The following is a 26,181-nucleotide window of genomic DNA, read 5'->3' on the forward strand; positions in this document are numbered from 1 at the left end:
CCCCTGACCACTAAACAACGTCCCTTAGTGCCTAAGTTCTGTCCACTCTATCTCCTAGTCCATGTCCCACTCTAGTCCGTGTACTAGCCGAGATAAGCATCGAGTTAAGCAAATATAAGATAACCCGTTGACAGAGAGGGGGAGGGGGCGGTATAATCGGTTTATAACTACCGTGTTGAACTGTGTGTGTGCTCAGTCTGTGTTCAGCTACAGAATGGAGAAAATTTAAAGTTGAATTAAATTCATGTTTATGTTCGTGAAACAGGTTTCTTGTTCTTCGGTGTGCTAAGAGGTAAGTAAATATAAGCCGTTTCATGCATTTGTAATGACAGATTAAATTTAGATCTATGGGTTTTTTTTCAATAGTAAGTTTAGAATTTCTAATAGAAAGACACGAGTGATCGTCCTTGGATCTCGCAGTTACCACGAGTGAACTCCCTTTTCATGGCCGCTGACAACAAAGGCGGAGCTTTGGTGTTGGGGTCAGAGTAGAAAATAGGTTTTGTCAGCTGTAACACGGTTGGCTGTGTTTTTTGGACTTAGTGGGAAATAAATTTAGAATTCCCTTTAAATCTTTTACATGAGACAGCCGGGGAATTTCGAATTGTAACGAGATGTGTTGTTTTATGTGTAACGAGTTATGGTAAAGGGTTAGTTAGGATCAAGGCTTTTTTTTCTATCTTTGTTCCTGTTTATTATTAGCGCAAGGTTTAGAACAAGAGATTATTTTTTAAAGATTAGAATTAATTTCCATATTAAATAGTCAGGTTTAAAGATTTCTGTATCCGATCATTAGTGTAATACGACCAACTTTTCTTTCAAGCTTCTCTACGTAGAGGAGGGGGGGGGGGGGGGGAGGGGGGGGCAAAAGCCCCACCACCCTCACCCCCACCCCCAACTGGAGCGCTTTTACCGACACCCCCCCCCCCCCCCGCCGTCCCTAAACGAAATATAATTTATATACAAAATATATGATTTTACTTTTGGCCCTTCCCCCGGGCCCTAAAAAATGTATCCCCTCTCCTCCCGATTGTAGGAAAAAAAGTCACAGGAAAAAAAAACACAGGAAAAAAAAACACAGAAAAAAAGTCACAGGAAAAAAAGTCACAGGAAAAAAAGTCACAGGAAAAAAAGTCACAAATATATATTTGCATTATATTTGTTAATACTTTTATGTATTAAATATTTAGAGAGTGCAAGTTAACTTAGGATTAATTAAGTGTAATATAATGTGTGTAGGCTGTATACGCATGGTAATTTTTATAATTAATCTAAAAATACTTAGTATGAAGTATGTAGATTTTAATTATGTTAAACTTAAGATTAGTAGCATTTAATAGAATGCTCTAAAGTCCACGGTTTTCATCGTGTTTTTTTTTAATACTAACATTAAATTACCGAGAAATAGTAAGTTCTTCTGACTTGCTGCCCTCAACTCATGGCAACAATAGTTATGTTTAGTTCAACCACCTTTACTGCCCACATTTATCACGCTCATTACATAACAAAACTTAGGATCAACACAGAAAGCCGACAAGGTTCAAAGGCGGTCATTGACGCATAACGTCAACAGCACAAAATATGTTCTGACAATGCCTACTGAGGAGAGGCCGACCAGAGAATAGCCTACGGTCAAATTAGCCTAAATTTCTTTTGTAATTAACTTTTCTACAGCGTATTTAACTAAATACGTAACAAAAGTTGAGATTGTTGTGTAAATTATCTAAGAGTATTTTTACTTACAATTGTTATAAACCATAATGCTTTTAACGTCTATAAATAATTTATGCCATCAAAAAATACAACCCACAACAATAAACATACACAATTTTACAATTCTTAACAAATAAATCAAAATATTTCTAAAACAATTTTTGTGACTTTTTTTCTGTGACTTTATTTCTGTGACTTTTTTTCCGATAAAATTTTTCCACTGTGACTTTTTTTCTGTGACTTTTTTTCCTAGCAAAAACTGTGACTTTTTTTCTGTGACTTTTTTTCCTGTGACTTTTTTTCCGTTTACCCTCCTCCCTCGCCCATGAATGTCTGAACAAAACCATTTGGTGTGGCTAACCCTATAATTTCTATTTTGTTGCCCAATCACAAACAAGACTGTCGACACTGCAGACAATGAAGTCTAGTAGGAAGCTCAGAGCTCAGATGTCCAAGTTTTCCTTGTAAGCTCCCACCTATCAGGTCAAATTATTTAAGCTCCCACACTAGAGCAATGATATTATTAAGCTCCTACCCATCAGATACACCCAAGCTCCTACCTACCTAGTCTTGGTATCTAAGCTCCGTCCTATATAGTCTACAAATATAAACTCCCAACTGCAAAAGCAGACTAGGTAACCTCATAGCTACCAGATCAACGTTTTGTAAGCTACTAGTTCTGCCCATATAGCTAACACCTAAACTTCCGCCCATGTAGTTCCCACCTAAAGCTCCGCCCATGTAGCTTACACCTAAAGCTCCGCCCATGTGGCTTACACCTAAAGCTCCGCCCATGTAGCTTACACCTAAAGCTCCGCCCATGTGGCTTACACCTAAAGCTCCGCCCATGTAGCTTATACCCAAAGCTCCGCCCATGTAGCTTACACCTAAAGCTCCGCCCATGTAGCTTACACCTAAAGCTCCGCCCATGTGGCTTACACCTAAAGCTCCGCCCATGTAGCTTACACCCAAAGCTCCGCCCATGTAGCTTACACCTAAAGCTCCGCCCATGTAGCTTACACCTGAAGCTCCGCCCATGTAGCTTACACCTAAAGCTCCGCCCATGTAGCTTACACCTAAAGCTCCGCCCATGTAGCTTACACCTAAAGCTCCGCCCATGTAGCTTACACCTAAAGCTCCGCCCATGAAGCTTACACCTAAAGCTCCGCCCATGTAGCTTACACCCAAAGCTCCGCCCATGTAGCATACACCTAAAGCTCCGCCCATGCAGCTTACACCTAAAGCTCCGCCCATGAAGCTTACACCTAAAGCTCCGCCCATGTAGCTTACACCCAAAGCTCCGCCCATGTAGCTTACACCTAAAGCTCCGCCCATGAAGCTTACACCTAAAGCTCCGCTGAAAAAGCTCCTATCTAAATTTTCGCCTATATAGCTTACACCTTAAGCTCCGCCCATTTGGCTTACACCTAAAGCTCCGCCCATGTAGTTCCCACCTAAAGCTCCGCCCAAGTAGCTTACACCTAAAGCTCCGCCCATGTAGCTTACACCTAAAGCTCCGCCCATGTAGCTTTCACCTAAAGCTCCGCCCATGAAGCTTACACCTAAAGCTCCGCCCATGTACCTTACACCTAAAGCTCCGCCCATGTAGCTTACACCTAAAGCTCCGCCCAAGTAGCTTACACCTAAAGCTCCGCCCATGTAGCTTACACCTAAAGCTCCGCCCATGTAGTTCCCACCTAAAGCTCCGCCCAAGTAGCTTACACCTAAAGCTCCGCCCATGTAGTTCCCACCTAAAGCTCCGCCCAAGTAGCTTACACCTAAAGCTCCGCCCATGTAGCTTACACCTAAAGCTCCGCCCATGTAGCTCCCACCTAAAGCTCCGCCCATGTAGCTCCCACCTAAAGCTCCGCCCATGTAGCTTACACCTAAAGCTCCGCCCATGTACCTCCCACCTAAAGCTCCGCCCATGTAGCTTACACCTAAAGCTCCGCCCATGTAGTTCCCACCTAAAGTTCCGCCCATGAGTCTTACACCTAAAGTTCCGCCCATGTAGCTTAGACCTAAAGTTCCGCCCATGTAGCTTACACCTAAAGCTCCGCCCATGTAGCTTACACCTAAAGCTCCGCCCATGTAGCTTACACCTAAAGCTCCGCCCATGTACCTCCCACCTAAAGCTCCGCCCATGTAGCTTACACCTAAAGCTCCGCCCATGTAGTTCCCACCTAAAGTTCCGCCCATGAGTCTTACACCTAAAGTTCCGCCCATGTAGCTTAGACCTAAAGTTCCGCCCATGTAGCTTACACCTAAAGCTCCGCCCATGTAGCTTACACCTAAAGCTCCGCCCATGTAGCTTACACCTAAAGCTCCGCCCATGTAGCTTACACCTAAAGCTCCGCCCATGTAGCTTACACCTAAAGTTCCACCCATGTACCTCCCACCTAATGCTCCGCCCATGTAACTCCTACCTAAAGTTGTAGCTCCCACCTAATGCTCCGCCCATGAAGCTCCCACCTAAACTTCCGCCCATGTAGCTCCCACCTCATGCTCCGCCCATGTACCACCATCAACCACTAGAGCACAGTGCCCTCGACAACAGATCCGCCGATAACACGACCATCAGCCACGGACTCTTGCACACCATTCACGATCGGTAAACGTGTTTACTGTTTGCATTCTGTTTGTTTATGTTCTTAACATGTGTGCATCTGTCACGGTCCTCACAACTTGTGTATTTCTGTAACGATCTGATGATGTAGGGCTATGCTAGATCTATTGTGATGATCCTTGTCAATTTTACACCGTGACCTCAGCAGGATTACTGTAAGGGGAGGCTACTCTCTCAGCGCGGAGTGGGTGAAGTTTTCCTTTTTTTAAAAGAAAATATTGTCTTTAAAATATCAATCACAATATATATATATATATATATATATATATATATATATATATATATATATATATATATATATATATATAGGCCTATATATATGTATCTTTGTATATATATATATATATATATATATATATATATATATATATATATATATATATATATATATATGTATGTATGTATGTATGTATGTATGTATGTATATGTAGATACATACATATATATATATATATATATATATATATATATATATATATATATATAGGCCTATATATATGTATCTTTGTATATATATATATGTAACGAGACTTATCCTGCTCGCAGAGCCAAATGTAACGAGTCCCCGAGTCTATCCTGCCGACAACGCCAAATGTAACGAGTCTCTGGCTACCCTGCCGACAACGCCAAATGTGACCTTCCCGAGTCTAACCACTCATTCCACACAACATTGACCACAGCATAGATACTCGAAGATGCAGGTTCATTATTGATCCTTTTATTACATGAATCAAAGAATGTTTCACAATAATATATTGAATCAAGAGAGATGTTTCACAATAATAGTCTGAATCAACGGACCCCCAACAGTCCTCACTAGGCTTCATCTAACTGAATACACATGTCTAACGTCCTTCTTAACACAATATAACCAACTGGATACTGCCACACAGACTCACTGAGAGAGAGAGACTGACGGACTGACTGACAGACCCTCTGAGAGACAGACCGACTTTCTGAGACCTTCTGAGACCTCGAGCTCAGCCGTCGCCTTTCTTATATCCCCTTCATAATCGTACTCATATTCGGTCCTATCATAATCGTAATTGTAATCGATTCTAATCGTTACATCAGACTGTTAATTACGCCGCTTCTGTCGTACAGTCCGATTTTAAGCCACCTGCATCCTGTCACATCAAAGTTGACAGACCGTCTTTCGTATCGCTTCCCGAGATATTACGCCTTGGCATCAGCCAACACCTGCACTGTGACGTCAGACTGTAACACGTTATGTCTCTTGGTAACTTCCCCTAGTTACATCCACCCCTGCCTTTTTTTGTGTGTTATCAACCACAAACAACGCTTGGCAGGTGCAGTCCTTCAAAGTCCATCGCACCACCGTAAAAAAAAAAATCCATTGTTCCACTCACTGTCAATGTCGTCACATTCGTATAAGATTGACAGTTATCCCTATTTCACATATCCAATGTGTCTACATCATCTTCCTCAGACACAAAACAGTTCTAGAATTCACATCCACCTTTTTTCGTTTGGTGCCTTCACCAGTTCACTTTTATGACTTTTTGAACAGTCTGTTTTCATACCAGCGCGACCATGAAAGAATTGATGGTTGCTGACAAAAAATTTCGTATTCTTTCTGTTTCTCAAACTTCTCCGCGGACCACTTATCTGATGGTCTACTGTCTCTCTGCTTTTGGAGGGACCGGGATCCTCCTTGTTGCCGGTATCCTCCCCTTGTGTGTCGCTGTTGTTCTGTTGATGGTGACATGGTTCCGGGATGGGTATGAGAATTTCCGTTATAGTTTCCGGTTCCCTAATTGTCTTGGGTTTCCTTGTGTGTAACTGCTCTCCTTGACTATGACAATATTTCTTTAATTGAGCAATATTCGCCCACCGATCCGGTTTGGTGTGATCGATGGGTCTTATCTTAAAGGGGCCACCTGCTACTTTAGGCATCTCCACGACTTGCCATATCTCCTGTCCCCAGAGGTCGTGGATTTTGTTTCTGCCTAACGGGTGGCTACGCAGTAATACCCTGTCGTTCAGTTTGAGTGGCGGGTCCTTTGTCTGTACCGGCGGTTCCCTTCGCCGTGCTTCATGTTCTAGTCTTTCCTGTACTACCCTGTACATTTCTCTAATTCGTCTCATATGTTCATTCACATATTCCAGTGCAGTGTATGAGCCAGTCATACTCTCCTTTTTTCCTAGGAACAAGTCAAGGGGCAATCGAGCCTCCCGTCCGAACAGCAACATGTATGGCGAAAAGCCGGTTGTGGCATGGGGTGTGCAGTTGTATAGATATACCAACTCTGGGAGAAAATCAGGCCAACGTTTTTTCTGTTCAGATTCTAGAGTACGCAGCAAATCATGCATGCTGCGGTTGAACCGCTCGCACTGTCCGTTTCCTTTCGGATTAAATGTGGTTGTTCTAGATTTGTTGATCCCGTAGTGGCTGCACAGTTGGTTAATTACTTCTGACTCGAAGGCCCTTCCTTGGTCAGAGTGTAATTGTCTTGGTATGCCATATTTGATGAACCAATGTTCTATTAAGACCTTTGCCACTGTTTTGGCAGTCTGATCTCGTGTGGGCACCGCCACAGTCCATTTGGTGAAAACATCAGTCATTACCAACACATGTTCCGTCCCATCCGATGATTGCTCCAACGACGTAAAGTCCATAGCCACAATCTCTAGTGGTTTTGTCGCTAATAGGTGTCCCGATGGCTGTCTCATTTTGACAACTGGCATTTTCGCATGCTGACACCTCACACAAGCCTCACAATGGCGTTTGACCTCCATTTCCATATTGGGCCAGTAACACCTCCGTCGTAATATTTTGTGCGTCCTGTCCTGACCCTGGTGTCCTGCCCTGTCATGTGCCAACCTTAGCACTTCTTCTCGTAATTGTCCAGGCACCACCACCTGGTGTATTGTCCCATCAATTTGGTCATGAATTCTCCGCATGAGAACACCATCCTTTATACTGAGACGGTCCCACTGACTCAGTATTTTCTTTGTTTCTCGACCAAATTGTTCTCTTTCCCTTCTTCCTGGGAATTTTTGTTCCTGGACGTGTTTCAACAGCGGCTGTAAGCCACTATCCGTTCTCTGGGCATCTCTTATCTCTTTGTGATTAAGGCAACTAAAATCACCAATGTCCATATGTCCGGGCTCTGTGGAAATGTGCTCCACCCCGGTCTGTCCGTTCTGCCTCACTTGCACCCCGTGAGGGATATCTGTTGACGCTCTGACCTCACATATTCCTGTCAGCGTTTCTTCCTCATCGCCCGGTCTCTCGTAAGGATTTCTTGATAAGGCGTCCGCATTGCCATTGGACCGCCCCGGGCGATATTTTATCTCTAGGTCAAAGAGTGCCAATTCTGCTGCCCATCGCTGTTCGATGGATCCCAACTTTGCTGTCTTTAGGTGACTCAAGGAGTTATTGTCAGTGTATACCACACATTTAGCACCTAATAGATAGTCCCTGAATTTTTCCGTCACAGCCCATTTTAATGTCAAAAGTTCTAGTTTCCTGGCGCTGTAATTTGTCCTGTTCTTCTCTGATTCCTTCAGAGCTCGACTGGCATAAGCAATAACCATGAAGCCTTGCTTTTGTTGTTGTGATAGCACAGCTCCCAGACCTTTAGAGCTGGCGTCAATTTCTAGCCGAAATGGTTTGTCAAAGTCTGCGTATCCTAATATCGGCGCCTCTGTCAAAGCCTTTTTCAATAGCTTAAACGAGTTCAGGCATTCATCAGTCCATAATTCACCTATCCGTTGTGTTTTACCTTTCTTTTTCTCCTTACTGTGTTTCTTTGTCATTTTGTTTACCAAGTCATGCAATGGTGCGGCAATTTTTGCAAAACCAGGCACAAATTTTCTATAATAGGAAGCAAAGCCCAAGAATGATCTGACCTCTACTGTAGTTGTTGGCTGTTTCCATTCTTTAACAGCTGCAATTTTATCTGGGTCAGTGGCGATGCCATCCGACGAAATCACGTAACCCAAAAAATGTACCGATTTCAGACCGAAGCAGCATTTGTCTGGGTTCAGCTTTACTCCTATCTCCCTAAGACGGAGAAACACTTGTTCTAATCTTTCTAGATGGTCCTCCCAAGTTTTTGAATAAACTAGTATATCATCCAAGTACACCAACATTATTTGAAATAGAAAGTCACTCATAGCACTCTGCATTACTCGCTGGAATGTAGCAGGTGCATTAGTTAGACCAAACGGCATACGGGTCCACTCGTACAGTCCCAGTGGAGAAATAAATGCAGTTTTATGTTGATCGTTGGGGTGCATGGCCACTTGGTGGTCGCCGCTAGCCAAATCCAAGGTAGAAAAAAATCTTGCTCCCCCCAACGCATCAAGACATTCATCAATACGAGGCAAGGGGAATGCATCCCTTCTTGTGATATTGTTCAATTTCCGGTAATCACAACACAGTCTTATCTCCCCTGACTTCTTTTTTACCACTACTATCGGTGCCGCATACGGGCTAGTGCTGGTTGTAATAATTCCCTTTTTTTGTAGATCGTTCAGGTGTGCCTTCACCGCAGAGTAGTGACTCGGTGGTAATCTTCGATAAGGTTGCGCCACCGGCTTGTCTTGTAGTAAGGGTATCTGGTGTTTTATTACTTCCGTGTAACCCAAATCACCCTCGTACGAGGCAAATATATCCCTGTACTTATTCAACAATTCATTTAGTTTTGGGTCCTCAGTTTCCGGGAATGTATATGATCGGCCATCCTCTTTCTTCACCTCGGCCGTCACATTGACCGACCTAATTGTTACTTCATTACTGCTGGTATTGCTCAGTTCGATGCACTGTGCCGACCTTTGTACCTCGACGTTCTGTGGTACTCCTACCAGAGTATTAGGCGGTATAAAAATTTCCTCATCCAAAACATTTGCCACTAATCCTTGAACTAGTCCATTTTCCGCTGATGTGTATGTCCGCAGTAACACGACGCCTGCCCTCAGTGCGGCGCCACATGGTTCTATCATCACATCACCATTCACGCTTCTATCACCAATTTGTAATGTGATTGCCTTGACCGTGTTTGCCGGGACTGATATCCTTCCTCTGGTCTTGGCAAACCTGGCCAACTTGGATCCCCGACCTGGTGTGGTCGATCCGACAATATTTGTAAGAAATTCTGGCAACTGGCCAAGAATATTCATGCCCAACAGGCAAGGTATATTTGACACATTTGTCTCTAGGTTGTGTTTCGTAACGAACACCCCAACCTGCTTCAACCTATGTCCCGCCACCACGACATCCGCCAGAAAATAACCACAGTATGGAATGGTTAGTCCATTAGCTGCCGTCAGGCGCATGCATGTGTCAGACCTCAACCTATGGTCTTTTCCTTTCATCCATTTGGTGTAAAAATTTTCCGTAATTGTCGTCACCTGGGAGCCTGTATCCACAATTGCCTTCACCGCGATGTCCCCAATCGTAATCACCATTTCGGGACAGACTCCCATCATTTTGCTTCTTGGGCCATAACCTCGCCCCTCTGTAGCCTGGCCCTGCCTTACAGAGGACGACCGTTTCCCTGGCAGTACCGTGCCATATGTCCGGGTTGTGAACAGGACAAACAAATTGGTCGACCGTCAGCCGTCCACCGGAGTGATGGACCGGCGGGTCGCGGCCGTCCAACCTGTCTCTGTTTTGTACCGTTCTTTTCCTGATTCTCAGCTGTTGACCTGCTTTCTAACCTCTCCAATCTTTGGTTAACCTTTTCCAGGTGGGCCAACAGTTGAGCCATCATGGTTTCCACCGTGCCGGTCCCCGTGGGTGGGGATTGTTTCTGTTCCGGCACCGAGACTTTGTCCACCGAACAGTTCGATTGGTCCTCATCCTCGGACCTGCGGATCGCTGAGTTCCTGACCTGAAGGAAGGTCAACTGCGGATCTTTGTGGACCTCCTCCTTCAACTCTCTCCTTAAGATCGGGGTTGCTAGCCCCTCGATGAACTGGTCCCTCAGTAGGCGTACATCAATGTCAGGTGTTTTGCCCTTTACCGAATCAAAGGCCCTGTTTATTCGGTGTGAATACTCCATCACACTCTCCGCCATTCTCTGCTTTAAGCCTACGAACCCCGTTAGCAGTTGCGATCCCGACCGTCTCTCCCCAAAGGTCTCCATAATTAGATCCAACACCTTATCTGGATCTGATTGGACGGTTTTATCGTGGCATTTGACCTCTGCCCTAACCGTCTCTCCTATACTGCCCATCAGCAGTCTTAATCTTTCCTCTGGTGACATGTTTCTCGAGGCCCAGGCCGCTTTGACCTCCTCACTGAACCTGTTGGTTAAAGTTGGATCACCGTCCCCGTAAAATTTGTTAATGTGGGACTCTCTGGGCAGGACCACAATATGGGTCTGCTTCTCGTCCAGAGTAGACATTTTATTCCTTTAGTAAAAAAAAAATAGTTCTTTCTTACCGTGTGTGTATGAAAAAAATTTTCCTCGTTCCTCAATTTTCACTGTTCCTGAATATCCGAATTCACACACACACTAAACACAGTTATGAACTAGGTTGACTATGGGTGCCTAAAGCGGCAAGTCTCGTTGAATTCATCCTGGTCGCAGCGCCAAATGTAACGAGACTTATCCTGCTCGCAGAGCCAAATGTAACGAGTCCCCGAGTCTATCCTGCCGACAACGCCAAATGTAACGAGTCTCTGGCTACCCTGCCGACAACGCCAAATGTGACCTTCCCGAGTCTAACCACTCATTCCACACAACATTGACCACAGCATAGATACTCGAAGATGCAGGTTCATTATTGATCCTTTTATTACATGAATCAAAGAATGTTTCACAATAATATATTGAATCAAGAGAGATGTTTCACAATAATAGTCTGAATCAACGGACCCCCAACAGTCCTCACTAGGCTTCATCTAACTGAATACACATGTCTAACGTCCTTCTTAACACAATATAACCAACTGGATACTGCCACACAGACTCACTGAGAGAGAGAGACTGGCGGACTGACTGACAGACCCTCTGAGAGACAGACCGACTTTCTGAGACCTTCTGAGACCTCGAGCTCAGCCGTCGCCTTTCTTATATCCCCTTCATAATCGTACTCATATTCGGTCCTATCATAATCGTAATTGTAATCGATTCTAATCGTTACATCAGACTGTTAATTACGCCGCTTCTGTCGTACAGTCCGATTTTAATAAGCCACCTGCATCCTGTCACATCAAAGTTGACAGACCGTCTTTCGTATCGCTTCCCGAGATATTACGCCTTGGCATCAGCCAACACCTGCACTGTGACGTCAGACTGTAACACGTTATATCTCTTGGTAACTTCCCCTAGTTACATATATATATATATATATATATATATATATATATATATATATATATATATATATATATATATATAGGCCTATATATATGTATCTTTGTATGTATATATGTATATATATATATATATATACATATATATATATATATATGTGTGTGTGTGTGTATATGTTGTGAGTGCAGTCCATGGTGTTTCATTATTAAAATATAAATATTAACAATGTTGTGTTTATTGGTAGTTATCCGATTTAATGGCTTGAAATAGTTGAGTTTTAAGTTACGTTCCCCCATCAAAAAGTGTGTTCTCTTATAGGGGAGGTTAACTTTATTCGAGCTTGTTTTGTAGGGGAGGATGGGTGGTGGTGGAATAGATTAAAGTTTCTGCTTCAAAAACATGTTGTTTTAAATTAGCGATTTCCAAAACAAACACGCACACACACAGGGACATAAACACCCACACCCGGTACTGATTACAGCAGGCCACGTGACCAAAGGTCAAGAGGTCAAGCACTAGGTCAGGACGAGTTGTGTTCTACCTACCGCTGTGCACTTTCTGTTCGATGAACAACAGCATTCGGTGGTGTAAACATGCGAGATCTAGGGGGGGGGGGGGGTGCAGGTTGTTGACCCATGTGTCCTGACCCACAGGACGACTGGTCGTGTTTAGGGAGCGGTTTGGTGTCGTATGATTTTCATAAATGTGAGCACTTGACTTGCCTTTGGGGTTTTATTTTAAAATCTAACGAAGACAATCAAATCAGGTTATTTTGATTAGCCGTACCTTAGCCCCACAATTTTATACACTTTTTTTATCTCTCTATCTCCCTCCCTACCTCTCTCTATCTTTACCCTCTCTCTCTCTCTCTCTCTCTCTCTCTCTTTATAAATATATATTATTATGTATATATGTATATATAGCCGTACCTTAGCCCCACAATTTTATACACTTTTTTTATCTCTCTATCCCCTTCCCTTCCTCCCTCTCACTCTATCTTTACCCTCTCTATATATCTTTCTCTCTTTATAAATATATATTATTATGTATATATATATATATATATATATATATATATATATATATATATATATATATATATATATATATATATATATATGAGTACTATTGTAACTACGTTTTATGTTGAATTAGTTTTCACGTACTTACATAGCAAACAAAATAAACAAAACAGTTTTTTTTTAGATTTAGCTTTAAAAGAGTGTTCATTGATAGGGCTCAAGTAGGCCCTACCTGCGCGCCCTACTGGAGGTAATGGAGGGGTAGAGTCTGTCAGTAACATGAGAACCACTGTGTGTGTGTGGATAAAAAACGGTGTGTGGATGTGAGAGTTCTCTGCCCTTACATCTAGCCTCCAACAAAACATGTTATGATATTCAAACCACCCCCCTCCCTTCCCCATACACACATACACCCCCCCCCCCCCCCACCCTTCCATTAAAAACCACTACAGCTTGTTTTTTAAAAGTATGAACCCGTTCTTATCAGTAACTGTCACAAACTTTACATGCCTACGGGTATATTTAACCACACTGACTGTCAAAAAATAAAACGGTTGAGGGACTACGTGTAGTCTACTTATACTTGCAAACCACACAACCCTCCGGATCTAATTAAATAAATTACAGCTCGAACTTTAAAATCTATATACGACTATGACGAATTTTTTTTCTCTCCTTGTTGGACTACGATATACTGACGCATACGGGAATTCCCGATCTGACTTGAGCTTGTTTAGTAAATATGTCCGTCTATTCGCCATGTAGGCATTGTTTTAATTACTGGGTGTGTGTTTACATGTTTCCTGGCATTCATTGGGCACTCTGCAAGGTAAATAAATTGTGTCTTTACCTTAATCTCGTCATCTTTAAGCTGGTGATTGTTGTTAAGGTTGTATGTTGAATGATTGCATAACATGAACGACTGTGGTAAAGAATTTGTCGTTAGTGCAAGTTCAAGCGGAAGAGTATAACTGTTTTTATTTCCTTCTTTTTTTTTCTACTTTACTACTAAAATGAGTTAGTTTTTATTCGTTTTGGTAAAATTAATGAGTTGTTTTAGAACAGGAATAATTATCTAATTAGACAAATTCATCTACTGTTTTATTTAAACTATTTTAACTCTGTGACGATCTATACTCCATTAACTAAATAAACTTGTTATTTTTACCCTGCCTAAGGTAAATCACAAAAAATATAATAACAACTCATTTAATTTTAAATATCTTTTGAAATATCTCTTTTGTGAGTGTTATTCAAGCTACATTTAACACAACATAAGGTTTATTTAACGTGACCTCTCAAACCAATTAGTACACTGTTTGTATTGAAGCTTTAGACTTTATAGAGGAATGTTTACACTGAAGGATAAGCCTGTCTGTGTTCAAACTTGAGTGTTTGAATCAAACAACGTCTGTTAGACGTCTGTTTAACGCCTGTTTAAGTCTGTCTATAGTCTTTTATAGTTTGGTGTTAGAAGTTAATATCTTCCTCATCATCTTCTCGTCTTTTGTTAGCCCAAGTCACAGCTGTCAAATTATCAAAACTACGCATTAATTGAGACATTATATATATATATATATATATATATATATATATATATATATATATATATATATAAATATATATATATATATATGTGTGTGTGTGTGTATGTGTGTTTATATATGTAAATATTTATATATATATCTATATATATATATTTTATATATATATATATATATATATATATATATATATATATATATATATATGTATGTATGTAAATACGTTTAAATTCTAACAAATAGTCATAAACTAGGAAAACACAGTGGTGAAAAGTGAGGTACACTCTAGAAAGGGCTCACTGCAGTTTGTTTACGTTCACCAGAGTTGTACGTTAATTGACAGAGCAGTCCACTAATCGATTGAATTATTTTGCAGGTCAAGAACATGACCATTGTCGCCATCTTTCTCCTTTTGTCCCTATCGATCGCGTTCGGCGACGCGGGGCCAGTCAATCAGTCATCGATAGCTGATCCAGAGATCGATGCCTCGGGTAACGCCAGGGTTGTGAGCCAGGCGGGGGCCAATGCTACTCTGGAACAACCCGTTTTCTGCCACGCTGGGTTCTACCTTCAGTCAAACTCAAGCAATGGGGAGGTGACCTGCGCCCCGTGTGAAGATAACTCGTTCATGGACCTGGAGCGACACCAGAGCAGGAGTTGCTTCCCTTGTCATGCCGCGGACATCGACCACGGGGAAGTAACCGCTCTAAACTGCACGCAGACGACGGACACTGTCATCGTCTGCCAGGTCCACTTCTACTTCCGGCATGACGACCGGAGCAGCAGACGCTGCCACGCTTGCGACGGCTGCGTCAACCACACGTCAGCCAGCTTCGAAACCTGCTTCAACGTCTGCTGCCACGGCGCGGATACCCTGTCGCATAAAGGTCAAGGTCGGGAACTGGCCCTGTGCCAAGGTCACACTCGGCAGGCGGAGACGAACGTGTACCTGATCATATACGCCGTCTGCCTGTGTGCTATAGTCCTGGTCGCCTGTCTCGTCTGCTACTGGAAGTTCATCTACACGAAATCCAAATCTTCATCAAAGCGCAACTGCATCGGGTTAAAACACAAAAACCGTTACAGGCACGAGGCCAAAGAGTTGATCACCTAGCCCTTGATTGCCTTATAATTAATTACAAATTTGCAATAACAAAAAACTTATTCATTAGTATTAAAATCACGAAAATCAAAAGCCCCTTTTGATAACAAATTATGGAGTTATCAAGACTTTTTAAAAAGTATGAACATTCTTTAAGGGAATCGAAACCAGCTTTAAAAATAATTTTGTAAATATTGCTATTCTTAGTTGTTTGTTTTCGAAATGTAAATATTGAGTTTTAAAAAAGAAGATGAAGTAGAAATTGTGTGTTAAAAAAGATGTACAGATATTGTTTTACGGTAAAAGAAATGTAGCTAGGAATGTGTAGAGCAATGGATGTAAAAAAAAAATGACCACCACATACCTCCAAATCCGGGCCGCAGACGTTTATCATACGCCAGCATAAGTGTGTCCAGCAGACTGGTCACGTTGCTCCTGACTGGCCGGCTCACATGCTCCACACAGGGGCTCGGCCCAACTCCAGCCGCTGAAGCTCCGGGTTCGGTTGTCGCCCCTGGTTTATAATCCGTAGAGTAGACTCCCTCGGACACAGGAAGTAAGCTGGAGAATTCGGGGTGTACGGAAAAATCCGATGCGAAATTGGAGATGTTTTGTTTTGATATCGCAGAATCGAAAGTGGAAGTAGAAGAGTTTGTTTCGTAGGAAAAAAAGTTTTTAATATTTAAAGATTTGTTTTCTTCAGTTGAGCTCGTATAGTCTTGTACCTGCTTTGGCGGACTTTTTTCGGTTTCTTTGGATTTAGAATTTGCAGAAAGAAGGATATGTCGTCTGTAGTCACCCGTAAGAACTGCGGAGGTACGGCTAATCTCAGACGTGTCCGTGTCGATCACCTGACCCGCTAATTCCTCACCGCCAAATCGGATTATCGAACTCCTGGATAAGTCGTCTTCTCCTGATTGATTTTCGTCGATATTCTTCTCACCGTATACGTCCGCTGACCCCAAACCGGATGTGACCAGCTGTGGGTCAGACCCGTCGATATACGTCACGTGTTCATGAACTTCCGACCCTGAGGCTACATGATCCTCTACGGCTGAGCTGGATTCGATCTCCTTCGCTTTCGCCACAAAGACGGCTGTGAGTTCTAAAACCACAACAATTAACATGTTCGCCTTACGATGAAGAGAAGCAGTGTTTTCCTTGCTCGGCTGAAGAATACAGGCGTACTTAAGAACAAGCAAACAGAAAATTACGCGCTGTCGCAATACAACAATAAATACAACAATAAATACTCGGACTTTCTCTCTAATTATGACCGCTAATTAATTAATTAAGTAGCATCACCTATTAGTGTGGATATGGTTACGTATCATGTAATAGTGTTGAAATGGTATATGTTTGCCTATAATCTACCAAGTTTTTTAATATTTCCCTAGCTCAGATCTTGTTTATTTTAAATTAAATCTTGTGCAGAGGGGAATTAACTCTGATTTGATCAAGGGACGTAACTAAATTGTGTTCGCTACTTATACATGCATACGCAACAGTAAAGCTAATTATTACTTTGTTGAAAAATTGAGATAAATTTTACTGTGACTAATTTGATTCCAATACTTAAATATATATATTCACAATAGTATAAATAATTATTGCTTTGTTGTAAAAAACAAATTGATAAAAATTGCACTGTGGCTTATTTGATTTCGATAAGTATACATAAACCAATTATTACATTATTTGAATCAATGGTTGAAGTTATACTGTTGCTAATTTGAGTCCGATACTTATCTATATACCAAACAGTAAAAAAATATTACTTTGAAAAAGTAATACAAACTGTATTGCCGTGTAAGGATTGCGTACATTACCTACTTTTAGAATAAAACAAATTCTAATTCTAAATATAGCAACTTGAATGAAATCTTAACTTTGATTTAAACTAATTAAAAAAATATTCATTTATTTTAATCATGTGTTAACCATTACAAATTAGCGTAGTATCTTTATAAAGGCCTCATATAATTTCTTAATTCACAAGTGTACTAGTCTTAATGCAAAGCAAATTAAGAAATGTAAAAAAAAAATGAAAAATAAAGCAACAGTATTTAAAAGTTGAAAAATTTAAGAAATATTAAATCATCTAGTTGTTCTTCTAAGGAATTTGAATTATGTATTTTAACGACTCGTAGATTAAGGACATATTTAATCTAAACTTTTCTTAAAGTATATTGGTTTGTTAATGCGCTACCCGCAAATTGTCTTAGTTACGTAACAAAATTTTCTCCATACGAGTTACGCCGCTTTAAATGATATTTTTTTATTCTTAAAACGAACGTCTAACAAAACCACCACGGATTTACAATATACTCAGACATTTGTGACGTCAGTTTGACCTCCCTCTCATGGTCTGATAAAACGTCTGATTTACAGTTCTCGGGTATTTCAGACGTCAACTTTCCCTCCGTCCTATTTTAAGACCCTAAACTATCAGCCAGACCAAGGAAGTTGCAGAGTTGCAGTTCTTTATGTTATTCCCTCCCCTGGTTGCCCATCCTGTGTATAATGTAAGGTGATGTTTACGATTTCCACTTAGCCAAAATGCCGTAAATCACCGATGTAGATAGGGCAGAGTCCCGCCCCCCTTTTATTTCTAGTCGTGTAGAAATATGTTAATGTGTGATCATTGAAGATTTGTATGACCCACCCATAACCCGATAATAAAAATGTTAAAACGTAAATTTTAAACAGAATGAAAATCAATCCTTGACCAAAAACAAATCCGAAAATTTAACTATATTTGGTTTCCATAGTTTGGTTTCCATAGATACTAAATTTAATTGAACTGGCTAATCAGAAATATTTCCCTTTAAAATTGTAAATGCTTTGTTAGGCTTAAAATTCTTTTCACGTGTTTTGGAAGCAAATGCCTTAATTTAATAATTATATATACAATTGGACCGTTACTTGAGTAAATAAAGTTAACCTATTTACCAAAAGTATTCAATATATTTTTCTTTGTGACTTAAATTTTAATTAGTTTTATGTTAAACATTAGCATAGAAAAGACCTTGATTCTGACAAAACTGGGTTTTTAAAAAGTAATATGTTGAGTTGTTTATAGCACATTTTGTGTTTGTTGAATATTTTGTTTCATGACTTTACATTTCTATTTTATAAATGTAATGTTCTGAGAAATATGAAGAATAAAAGACTACTTAAAATTGATGAAATAAGGTTTGTTTTCATTTATTACAAGCTTTTATTTAACTCACTTCCTCGACAGTCTGTCTGTCTGTCTAGACGGAAACGCAGGAGTGAAAATTCGGACAGTTCTACTTGACCGATACGATTCACAGTTGGCACGTGGGTCAAGACATGAAGACAATGCAATCTGAAACTAAATTTGACTTAATTGGATGCCTAATTAATTTTTTATGAATTAATTAAAATTTGGACCGAATTAGTAGGCATGTCTAGCCAACCACACCACACGCGTCATCACCTTCAATAGCTGCGCCATCACGTAATGGCTGCGTTCAAAAACCATTGCGCGCCTACTGAACGTGATGTTCAGTAGGCGCGCAATGGTTTTTAGTCATGTAACTCTATTGTAAATAAAACATGTAAAGTACTGAAAAAAAAATTCATAAAAAACGTTTTAATAACAAGCTTTTATGTAATGATGCACTAAAAAGTAGAAAATAAATTATAGACTACTATTTAAATAACTATAAAGAAAAGCGTGGGTGTCTTCCTTAACATTAGTAAAGGTATCCAATAGATACTAAAGTGACCCACGCTTTTCTTTATAGATATTTAAATAGTAGTCTATAATTTATTTTCTACTTTTTAGTGCATCATTACATAAAAGCTTGTTATTAAAACGTTTTTTATGAATTTTTTTTTGTTTTATCTTTTCAATCTGAAGCGTAATTTGGTAAGTCAATCCCTTGCTATCTAACGAATATTGCTTGATTTGTTTCGCAAGCATTTCTTCTGAGATAAAGGTAGACATTTTTATTTTTTAAGCCAAGACACATCCATTATATAACATGACTTGGGTTTGGCTGCAATCTGTCAGTCTGTCAGCTTATTCATTACTGTACAATTAGCAAATTCTTTAAAATTTAACAGTGTGTGATAAGAAAGAAAAAAAACTTACCTGCCATACGTGAAATAACTTCTGGTAAAATTAAGTATCCGGTTACAGTTTCTCCGAATAAAATAAAACACTTTACGCGTTAATTATCTCGTTAATTATCAAAAATAAAAATAAAAAATCTAAAAGTAATAATTACGATGATTATATATGAAAATCTAATTTATAAATAGTAAATTAATAACTGCTTGTATTTTGTTAATGAATAAGTAAAATTACCGGAGTGGGAAAAAAGCCGAGCCGAAATAGATGACGTAACTTATGTCCAGCAGAAGTGAGTGGCCGGCAGACTACAAGGGGAGAACACTCACGTCCGACTGGTCTCGTAGCTTCGCGCCCCGTCTTATAGATTTCGCGAGATCTTGCATTGGCTTAAAAGTCTAGCACTATTCCGTTTGAACAGCCCCCCCCCCTCTCCTCTCTCACAAACATGCCCCATCTCTATGTCTTCCTTCAAAAAATATTTCAGTTTGTTTTGAGTATTTAGAGATGTGTCGTCGTCCATTTCCTCAAATTTAGGCTGTTCTTAATTTCAATATTTTCAAATACTTCTAAGCTTTTAAACAAAGTACCATCAGTAACGCTCAATTTTCCTTCTTTGAAGATTCTTTGATTTTTTTTTTACTTCTTGGCTTTTTAAAGCTTGCGAAAGTTATCTTCAAACAGAATATTTCAAAAGGATTTCCTCAGATACGCAGATCAAAGACGGGCGTCTGGAATTCAATACTATCTGAGGAAACTATCTGCTTTAATTGTTATTTGTACACTATTTAGACTAGGATTTATAGTTTATAATTTAGCTCTTTCTTTAAACAATGATTTAAAAAAATAGAAGTTAGTTTTGGTTTGAAATAGATTAACAGCGCGATCTCTAAGACGCGATCAATAATCTTAAGCCCTGAGGACTAAAACCGGTCACTAACGAATCTGGTCAATGCTAAGACGGCTATCAGTGATTGGGTTTGTTGAACTAATGCCAGAGTTGATCCTGATGTCTATCTGTTACTTGAGACGCAAAAAAAATTATTAAAAAATTGCGAAAGGTAATGGACGGCTTGGTAGAGTTGCAGTGCGGGTTCGATTCCCAGTTGGTTGTTTTCATGCCCCCCCCCCCTGTTTTAAACAGCAATGTACACATTTTTCTTTGAGATTTTCACATTTTATTTCTTCATTTCCACTCAAATGACTCTTTTATTTTTATTATTACTGCTCATTGACTGTTACTATACTCTCTCATTTGATGTGAAATTATTCCTTGCTTTTTGTCATCATACTGCCCACTAATGTCATTATACTTCTTCATTATCTGTCACTCTTTCATACGTTTTTATATCTCCCAAAAACGCTGTTGTCACATACAGTGTTTTTTCCAGACTTTTTTCTCCGGGGGGGGGGGGTTGGGGGGGGGGTGGGGGGGGGGGACGGACTAAAATTTCCGGGACAGCGGACACAGTTAAAAGTATATTTTCTATATATATTCTATTTCAGAGAAGTTTGGGAAAAAATACTGGTCATATAACAATATATCTCTTCTACATCTGCAATTTTCATTCCGATTTCCTAAAATGTAGTCCTACTTTACATAATTAATATAATATTTCCATAAATTAATCAAATATATTTACGGTAAAACTTGTTGTTATTTAATAACCATAAAGGACCATAATTACAATCAACTAATCAAATGTATTTAAGTCCCTAATTGTCGTTATTTAATCAACAGTGTCCCATAATTACCACTAATTAATCTACGTCTCAACAAACCACGTGTCTTGTACTTCTCCACTTCCGGTAAAAGTCCGACCGAGTCATGTTTTTTTTTCTGGCAACTGGTTGGACTAGGTTTTAGGTTCCCGTGTCCCCTACCCTTGGACTAACAAGACCGTGTCCCCCTACCCTTGGACTAACAAGACCGTGTCTCGGTATTCAAGCCTGGCTCCTGTTTAATGAAGTTGTCTGATCGATTACGGTGTTTAGTCGGCTGCTGCCAGAAACTATCGTCTGCTACAAATAATGAGCAATAGGGTTGTACAAGAGTTATCCCCCTGCCGAGAATTAAAATGTCGTTTTTTCCCAGGTTTTTTTTTTCTAAACTACAAATCTCCTTTTAAATTAAAACATGCTCGATAATTAAAAGAATAATTAATTGACTAGAATCGGTTGTCAGATTTAATTGGCGCTAATGTTTTACCATTTAAAAGATTTAAACAATAAAAAATATGTTCCAAAATTGTGTGTTGTTAATATTGTTATATCAAAGTAAACTCATAGATCTACATTTTAAAAAAAATTCTAATTTTAAATTTTTCCAGAATATTTTTAACAAAAAACTTGTTTGGTTTCTAATTGTTTCCCTGTGTTGTTTCCAAGAGAGCTGAAAATTTCAGACTAGTGTGTTCAATAGAGTACAGGCAAAATGGAAAACTGGACTAGGAGAGTATAGACAAAATGGAAAACTGTGTACAGGAGAGTACAGAAAAAATGAAAAACTGTGTATACGGTTGGTCTTTTGGGGATGAAAATTAAAAAAACAACTTGAATATATGGTTGTGTATTGTCTACGGGCAACAGTGGCAGAAATTCACGGCTGTTAAATTTGTTACTTTCTCGTATACCAAGTTTACAGAAAGTATTGTAATCATGCTACGATGGAAGTGGAGATTTTCACAAATCTTGACGTTTTACACCACAATGAGTCGGAAAAACTTAGTACGTCTGTGTGTTTGTTTGTTTGTGTGTCTGTATGTCTGTGAACACAATAACGAGAGTACGAAATTTCATATATAAATATTATATCAAATGGATGGTCATCTTGTGTTGAAGAGAATTGAGAATGTACCAGTTGGGCCCAACAACAAACTCAAAATTCCTGTGAACATGTGTGGGAAAATTTTAACACAAAATCATTTTTATAAATTAAAATTAAAAGAAAAAAATATTTGTGTTATATATATATATATATATATATATATATATATATATATATATATATATATATATATATATATATATATATATATATATATATATATATCAAGTGTAGTTTACATAATCGGTGCAGTTACATGGATTAATACGGTAATTGTGTTCATGCAATTAATACCACCTGTTTTATTGTCATGAATGTGCTGGGCTATTTATAGCGTAGTGTCGTGTACACATTTTTGTCAAAACGAGGCCAAATTCTCCAAGCTGACGACCTTCTATCTGCCTATGTGTGTATGTGTGTATGTGTGTGTGTATGTATGTCTGTGTGTGTGTGTGTTATCTGGACTATCTCTCTGCACGTAGTGAGTGTTGCGCGGTACATCAGTGAAGCCATGAGTGATGCTGTTTATATTGCGTGATACAACGACACACGTTTTACGATATATACCCGGCGTAAGCAAGATATGACATAACAGAATTATCAAAGCACCCCCACCCCCAACGTCGTTATAATTAAATGTAGGCTGCTATTTAAAAAAATGAAAGAGGTGTCATTAAAATGTATTAAGAAACATTACCTGAGCAAAGTGACATAGGCAGGGGTGTGTCAGCCACCCCTTTTTCCTCCACGGACCCCCCTCCCCCCTTTCCTATTCAGATGTTAAAATATAAAACCACTGTTTCTTTTTTTATACTACGAATGTAACATCTAAAGGGAAAACTGATACCCAGTGTTTCTTTCAGACTTTTTTCTGTAGGGTGGTTTTAAATTTTCGATTGTTGGAAAAAAGTCACAGGAAAAAAAATACAGGAAAAAAAAAACAGAAAAAAGTCACAGGAAAAAAGTTACAGGAAAAAAAATACAGGAAAAAAAAACAGAAAAAAAAGTCACAGGAAAAAAGGATACCCAGGAAAACAAAACACAGAAAAAAAGTCACAGGAAAAAAGTTACAGAAAAAAAAACACAGGAAAAATAAACCGGGAGTGATCTCCCCTAAACTTTCTCGAATATTTTTATATAAAATAACAGGGGATGGGAACTCGGGTTATAGACAAGATTTTTAATCCATTTTGAATACTTAAAGTTTTAAAAATAGAATAAAATCTCGTAGACAAATTAATTGCACACCAAGTGAACGCGAAATAAAAAAGCGCATAATAGTGCGCAATATTATTAGTACTTTTAAAATTTACATTAGTTTTTTGAGAAATCGGAAGTAGCGTAAATTACTACTTCTGGTCAACGGAAATTACTCAAAATTTTACAGAAGGTAGAGAATTAGATCTTTTACTTACATGTGAAATTTCATTTATCTATCTGAAATAGTACTCAAGTTATAGGCTTTTGAAAAATTCAAAGTAGAAAAAGTACCACTTCCGGTTATCGGAAATCGCTCAAAAGTTGATACGGATCTACGATTTTGATAAAATACTTATATATGAAATTTCATCAACCTAGCTGTAACGGTACTCAAGTTATCGTGTTTACACACGGACACACAGACACACAGACACACACACACACAGACATACGGACAAGATTGCAAAATTATGTTTTTCCGTATCAGTGAGGTGTAAAACGTCGAGATTTGTAAAAATCTCGATTTTTTTTTTTTTTTGCACGATTACAATACTTTCTCTATACTACGTATATACGAGAAAGTAAAAACACAGAAAGAAAGGTCACAGGAAAAATAAACCGGGAGTGATCTCCCCTAAACTTTCTCGAATATTCTTATATAAAATAACAGGGGATGGGAACTCGGGCTATAGACATGATTTTTAATCCATTTTAAATACTTAAAAGTTTTAAAAATAGAATAAAATCTCGTAGACAAATTAATTGCACACCAAGTGAACGCGAAATAAAAAAAGCGCATAATAGTGCGCAATATTATTAGTACTTTCAAAATTTACATTAGTTTTTTGAGAAATCGGAAGTAGCGTAAATTACTACTTCCAGTCAACGGAAATTACTCAAAATTTAACAGAAGGTAGAGAATTAGATCTTTTACTTACGTGTGAAATTTCATTTATCTATCTGAAATAGTACTCAAGTTATAGGCTTTTGAAAAATTCAAAGTAGAAAAAGTACCACTTCCGGTTATCGGAAATCGCTCAAAAGTTGATACGGATCTACGATTTTGATAAAATACTTATATATGAAATTTCATCAACCTAACAGTAACGGTACTCAAGTTATCGTGTTTACACACGGACAGACAGACACACAGACACACACACACACACAGACATACGGACAAGATTGCAAAATTATGTTTTTCCGTATCAGTGAGGTGTAAAACGTCGAGATTTGTAAAAATCTCGATTTTTTTTTTTTGCACGATTACAATACTTTCTCTATACTTCGTATATACGAGAAAGTAAAAAGTCACAAATAAGTATTTGTATTAAATACTAGCCGTCCCGGCCAGGCCCTGCTCTGGCTTCTGTGAAAAACCTTTCTGTTAAAGACCATTACCTGTGTGTTTAGTAATCATCATAAACCCGGCATTGCACACCCAAACCCAAACCAAAACAACAAAACGCAAACATAAAGCTAACACAATTACAAATACAAACGAAAACAAAAACCTAACAACTAACCCAACCACAACCACAAACACCAATACAAACACAAAGAAAAAAAAACAAACGAAAAAGCAAACGAAAACAAACCAAATCCAAATGCAAAACTAACCACAAACCCAAAGAAGAAAACACAAACGAAAAAACAAACGAAAACAAACCAAATACAAACGCAAAACCAACCACAAACACAAATACAAACACAAACGCAAAGAAGATAAAACACAAAAGAAAACGAAAAAAGAAAGAACAAAAACGAACCAAATCAAAACGCAACCACTAACGCAAACCCAACCTAAACACAAAGAAAACACTAACGCGAACATAAACGCACAGTGCTCAGAGTCTAGCCCGGGGCGGAATCGCCTGTTTCAGCTTAATAAACGACTATAGTACCCCAACTTATTCATAGTCTTTTGCACTCACTTTAATGAACGTAGGCGCGAAACCGAACACGGGAGGCCCGGAACCCCAAATAGCACCCTGTCTGGGCGCCAGAGGACGCACCATGACGTCACCGCCTGATTGAACTTAGTAAACGACTATAGTACATAACTTATTCATAGTCTCTTGAACTCACGCGAACGTATATACCATAGCGTACACCGGAAGGCCCGGGGCGCCAAATAGCACCCTGTCGGGGTGCCGGAGGACGCCCGGATTTGATTCACTTAAAGTCTATAGTAACCTTTCTTACCCATAGTCTATCGCACTGTTAAAAACAAAACTATGCAGCATAGCGCTCACATGATAGCCCAGGGTGCCAAATCGAACCGTGCAAGGGCGCCGGCGGACGCGCCTGTTTCAATTTAGTGAACAAAAATGATAATACTCCAAGCTTATCCGTAAATGGAAAGAAATAAACATATAGGATTTGTAGGACCTGGCTTATTAAATGTTATTGATTTAAAAAAAAAAATATTGAACAGTATGTTCAGTGTATAGAATAAATAAAAGGCAGTGTTAAAAATACCTAACGACATTGCACTTAATCAATCCCCGCTGTAACGTTAACCTATCTATCAGCCAAATAGAAGGAGAACGTCCCCGGATTCTTTTTTCGGGGTCATATGCAAATACCTTACGGCCTAAGTGGATGAACACTTAACACAACGTCCCACTAGGGCTCGAAATTAATGTCTAGGGAAGCTAGTGATACTATTGTAATTAACATTCATCCAATCTACATACGACCTTTTAATCAGCGAACTCAGTTGGGGCAGAACACAAAGATGAACTATATAA

General features: G+C 39.3%; 2 protein-coding genes across 3 annotated transcripts in view; one reads left to right on the top strand and one right to left on the bottom strand.

The window, feature by feature from the left end:
• LOC131928234 (gamma-aminobutyric acid receptor subunit alpha-6) overlaps positions 1–16,463 on the bottom strand; it is a 41,943-nt gene extending 25,480 nt beyond the window's left edge. Inside the window, exon 1 of the mRNA XM_059284183.1 lies at positions 15,664–16,463. Within this exon, the coding sequence (XP_059140166.1) occupies positions 15,664–16,426 (763 nt within the window). The 5' untranslated portion in view covers positions 16,427–16,463. The remainder of the gene's footprint in view (positions 1–15,663) is intronic.
• LOC131928238 (uncharacterized) lies at positions 4,456–15,773 on the top strand. 2 transcript variants are annotated; one of them, XM_059284193.1, is made up of 2 exons: positions 4,456–4,523; positions 14,574–15,773. In XM_059284193.1, exon 2 carries the CDS (start codon positions 14,583–14,585, stop codon positions 15,309–15,311), a length of 729 nt encoding a protein of 242 aa, XP_059140176.1. In that variant the 5' UTR covers positions 4,456–4,523; positions 14,574–14,582; the 3' UTR covers positions 15,312–15,773. The 2 variants fall into 2 exon arrangements, with proteins under 2 accessions (XP_059140176.1, XP_059140175.1); XM_059284192.1 differs by lacking the exon at positions 4,456–4,523 and adding an exon at positions 13,221–13,482.
• Positions 16,464–26,181: the final 9,718 nt, after the last annotated feature.

This window comes from Physella acuta, unplaced genomic scaffold, assembly GCF_028476545.2.
Source record: "Physella acuta isolate Inbredline_101_S28 unplaced genomic scaffold, ASM2847654v3 ptg001479l, whole genome shotgun sequence".
Lineage (NCBI taxonomy): Eukaryota > Metazoa > Mollusca > Gastropoda > Physidae > Physella > Physella acuta.

What these genes read in the sequence shown, in the direction of transcription:
- LOC131928238 (XM_059284192.1), top strand. Translation starts at nt 13,396, where the DNA reads ATGTCCGTCTATTCGCCATGTAGGCATTGTTTTAATTACTGGGTGTGT. An exon ending in TTCATTGGGCACTCTGCAAG is followed by an intron (nt 13,483 to 14,573) that starts GTAAATAAATTG and finishes ATTATTTTGCAG; the next exon opens with GTCAAGAACATGACCATTGT.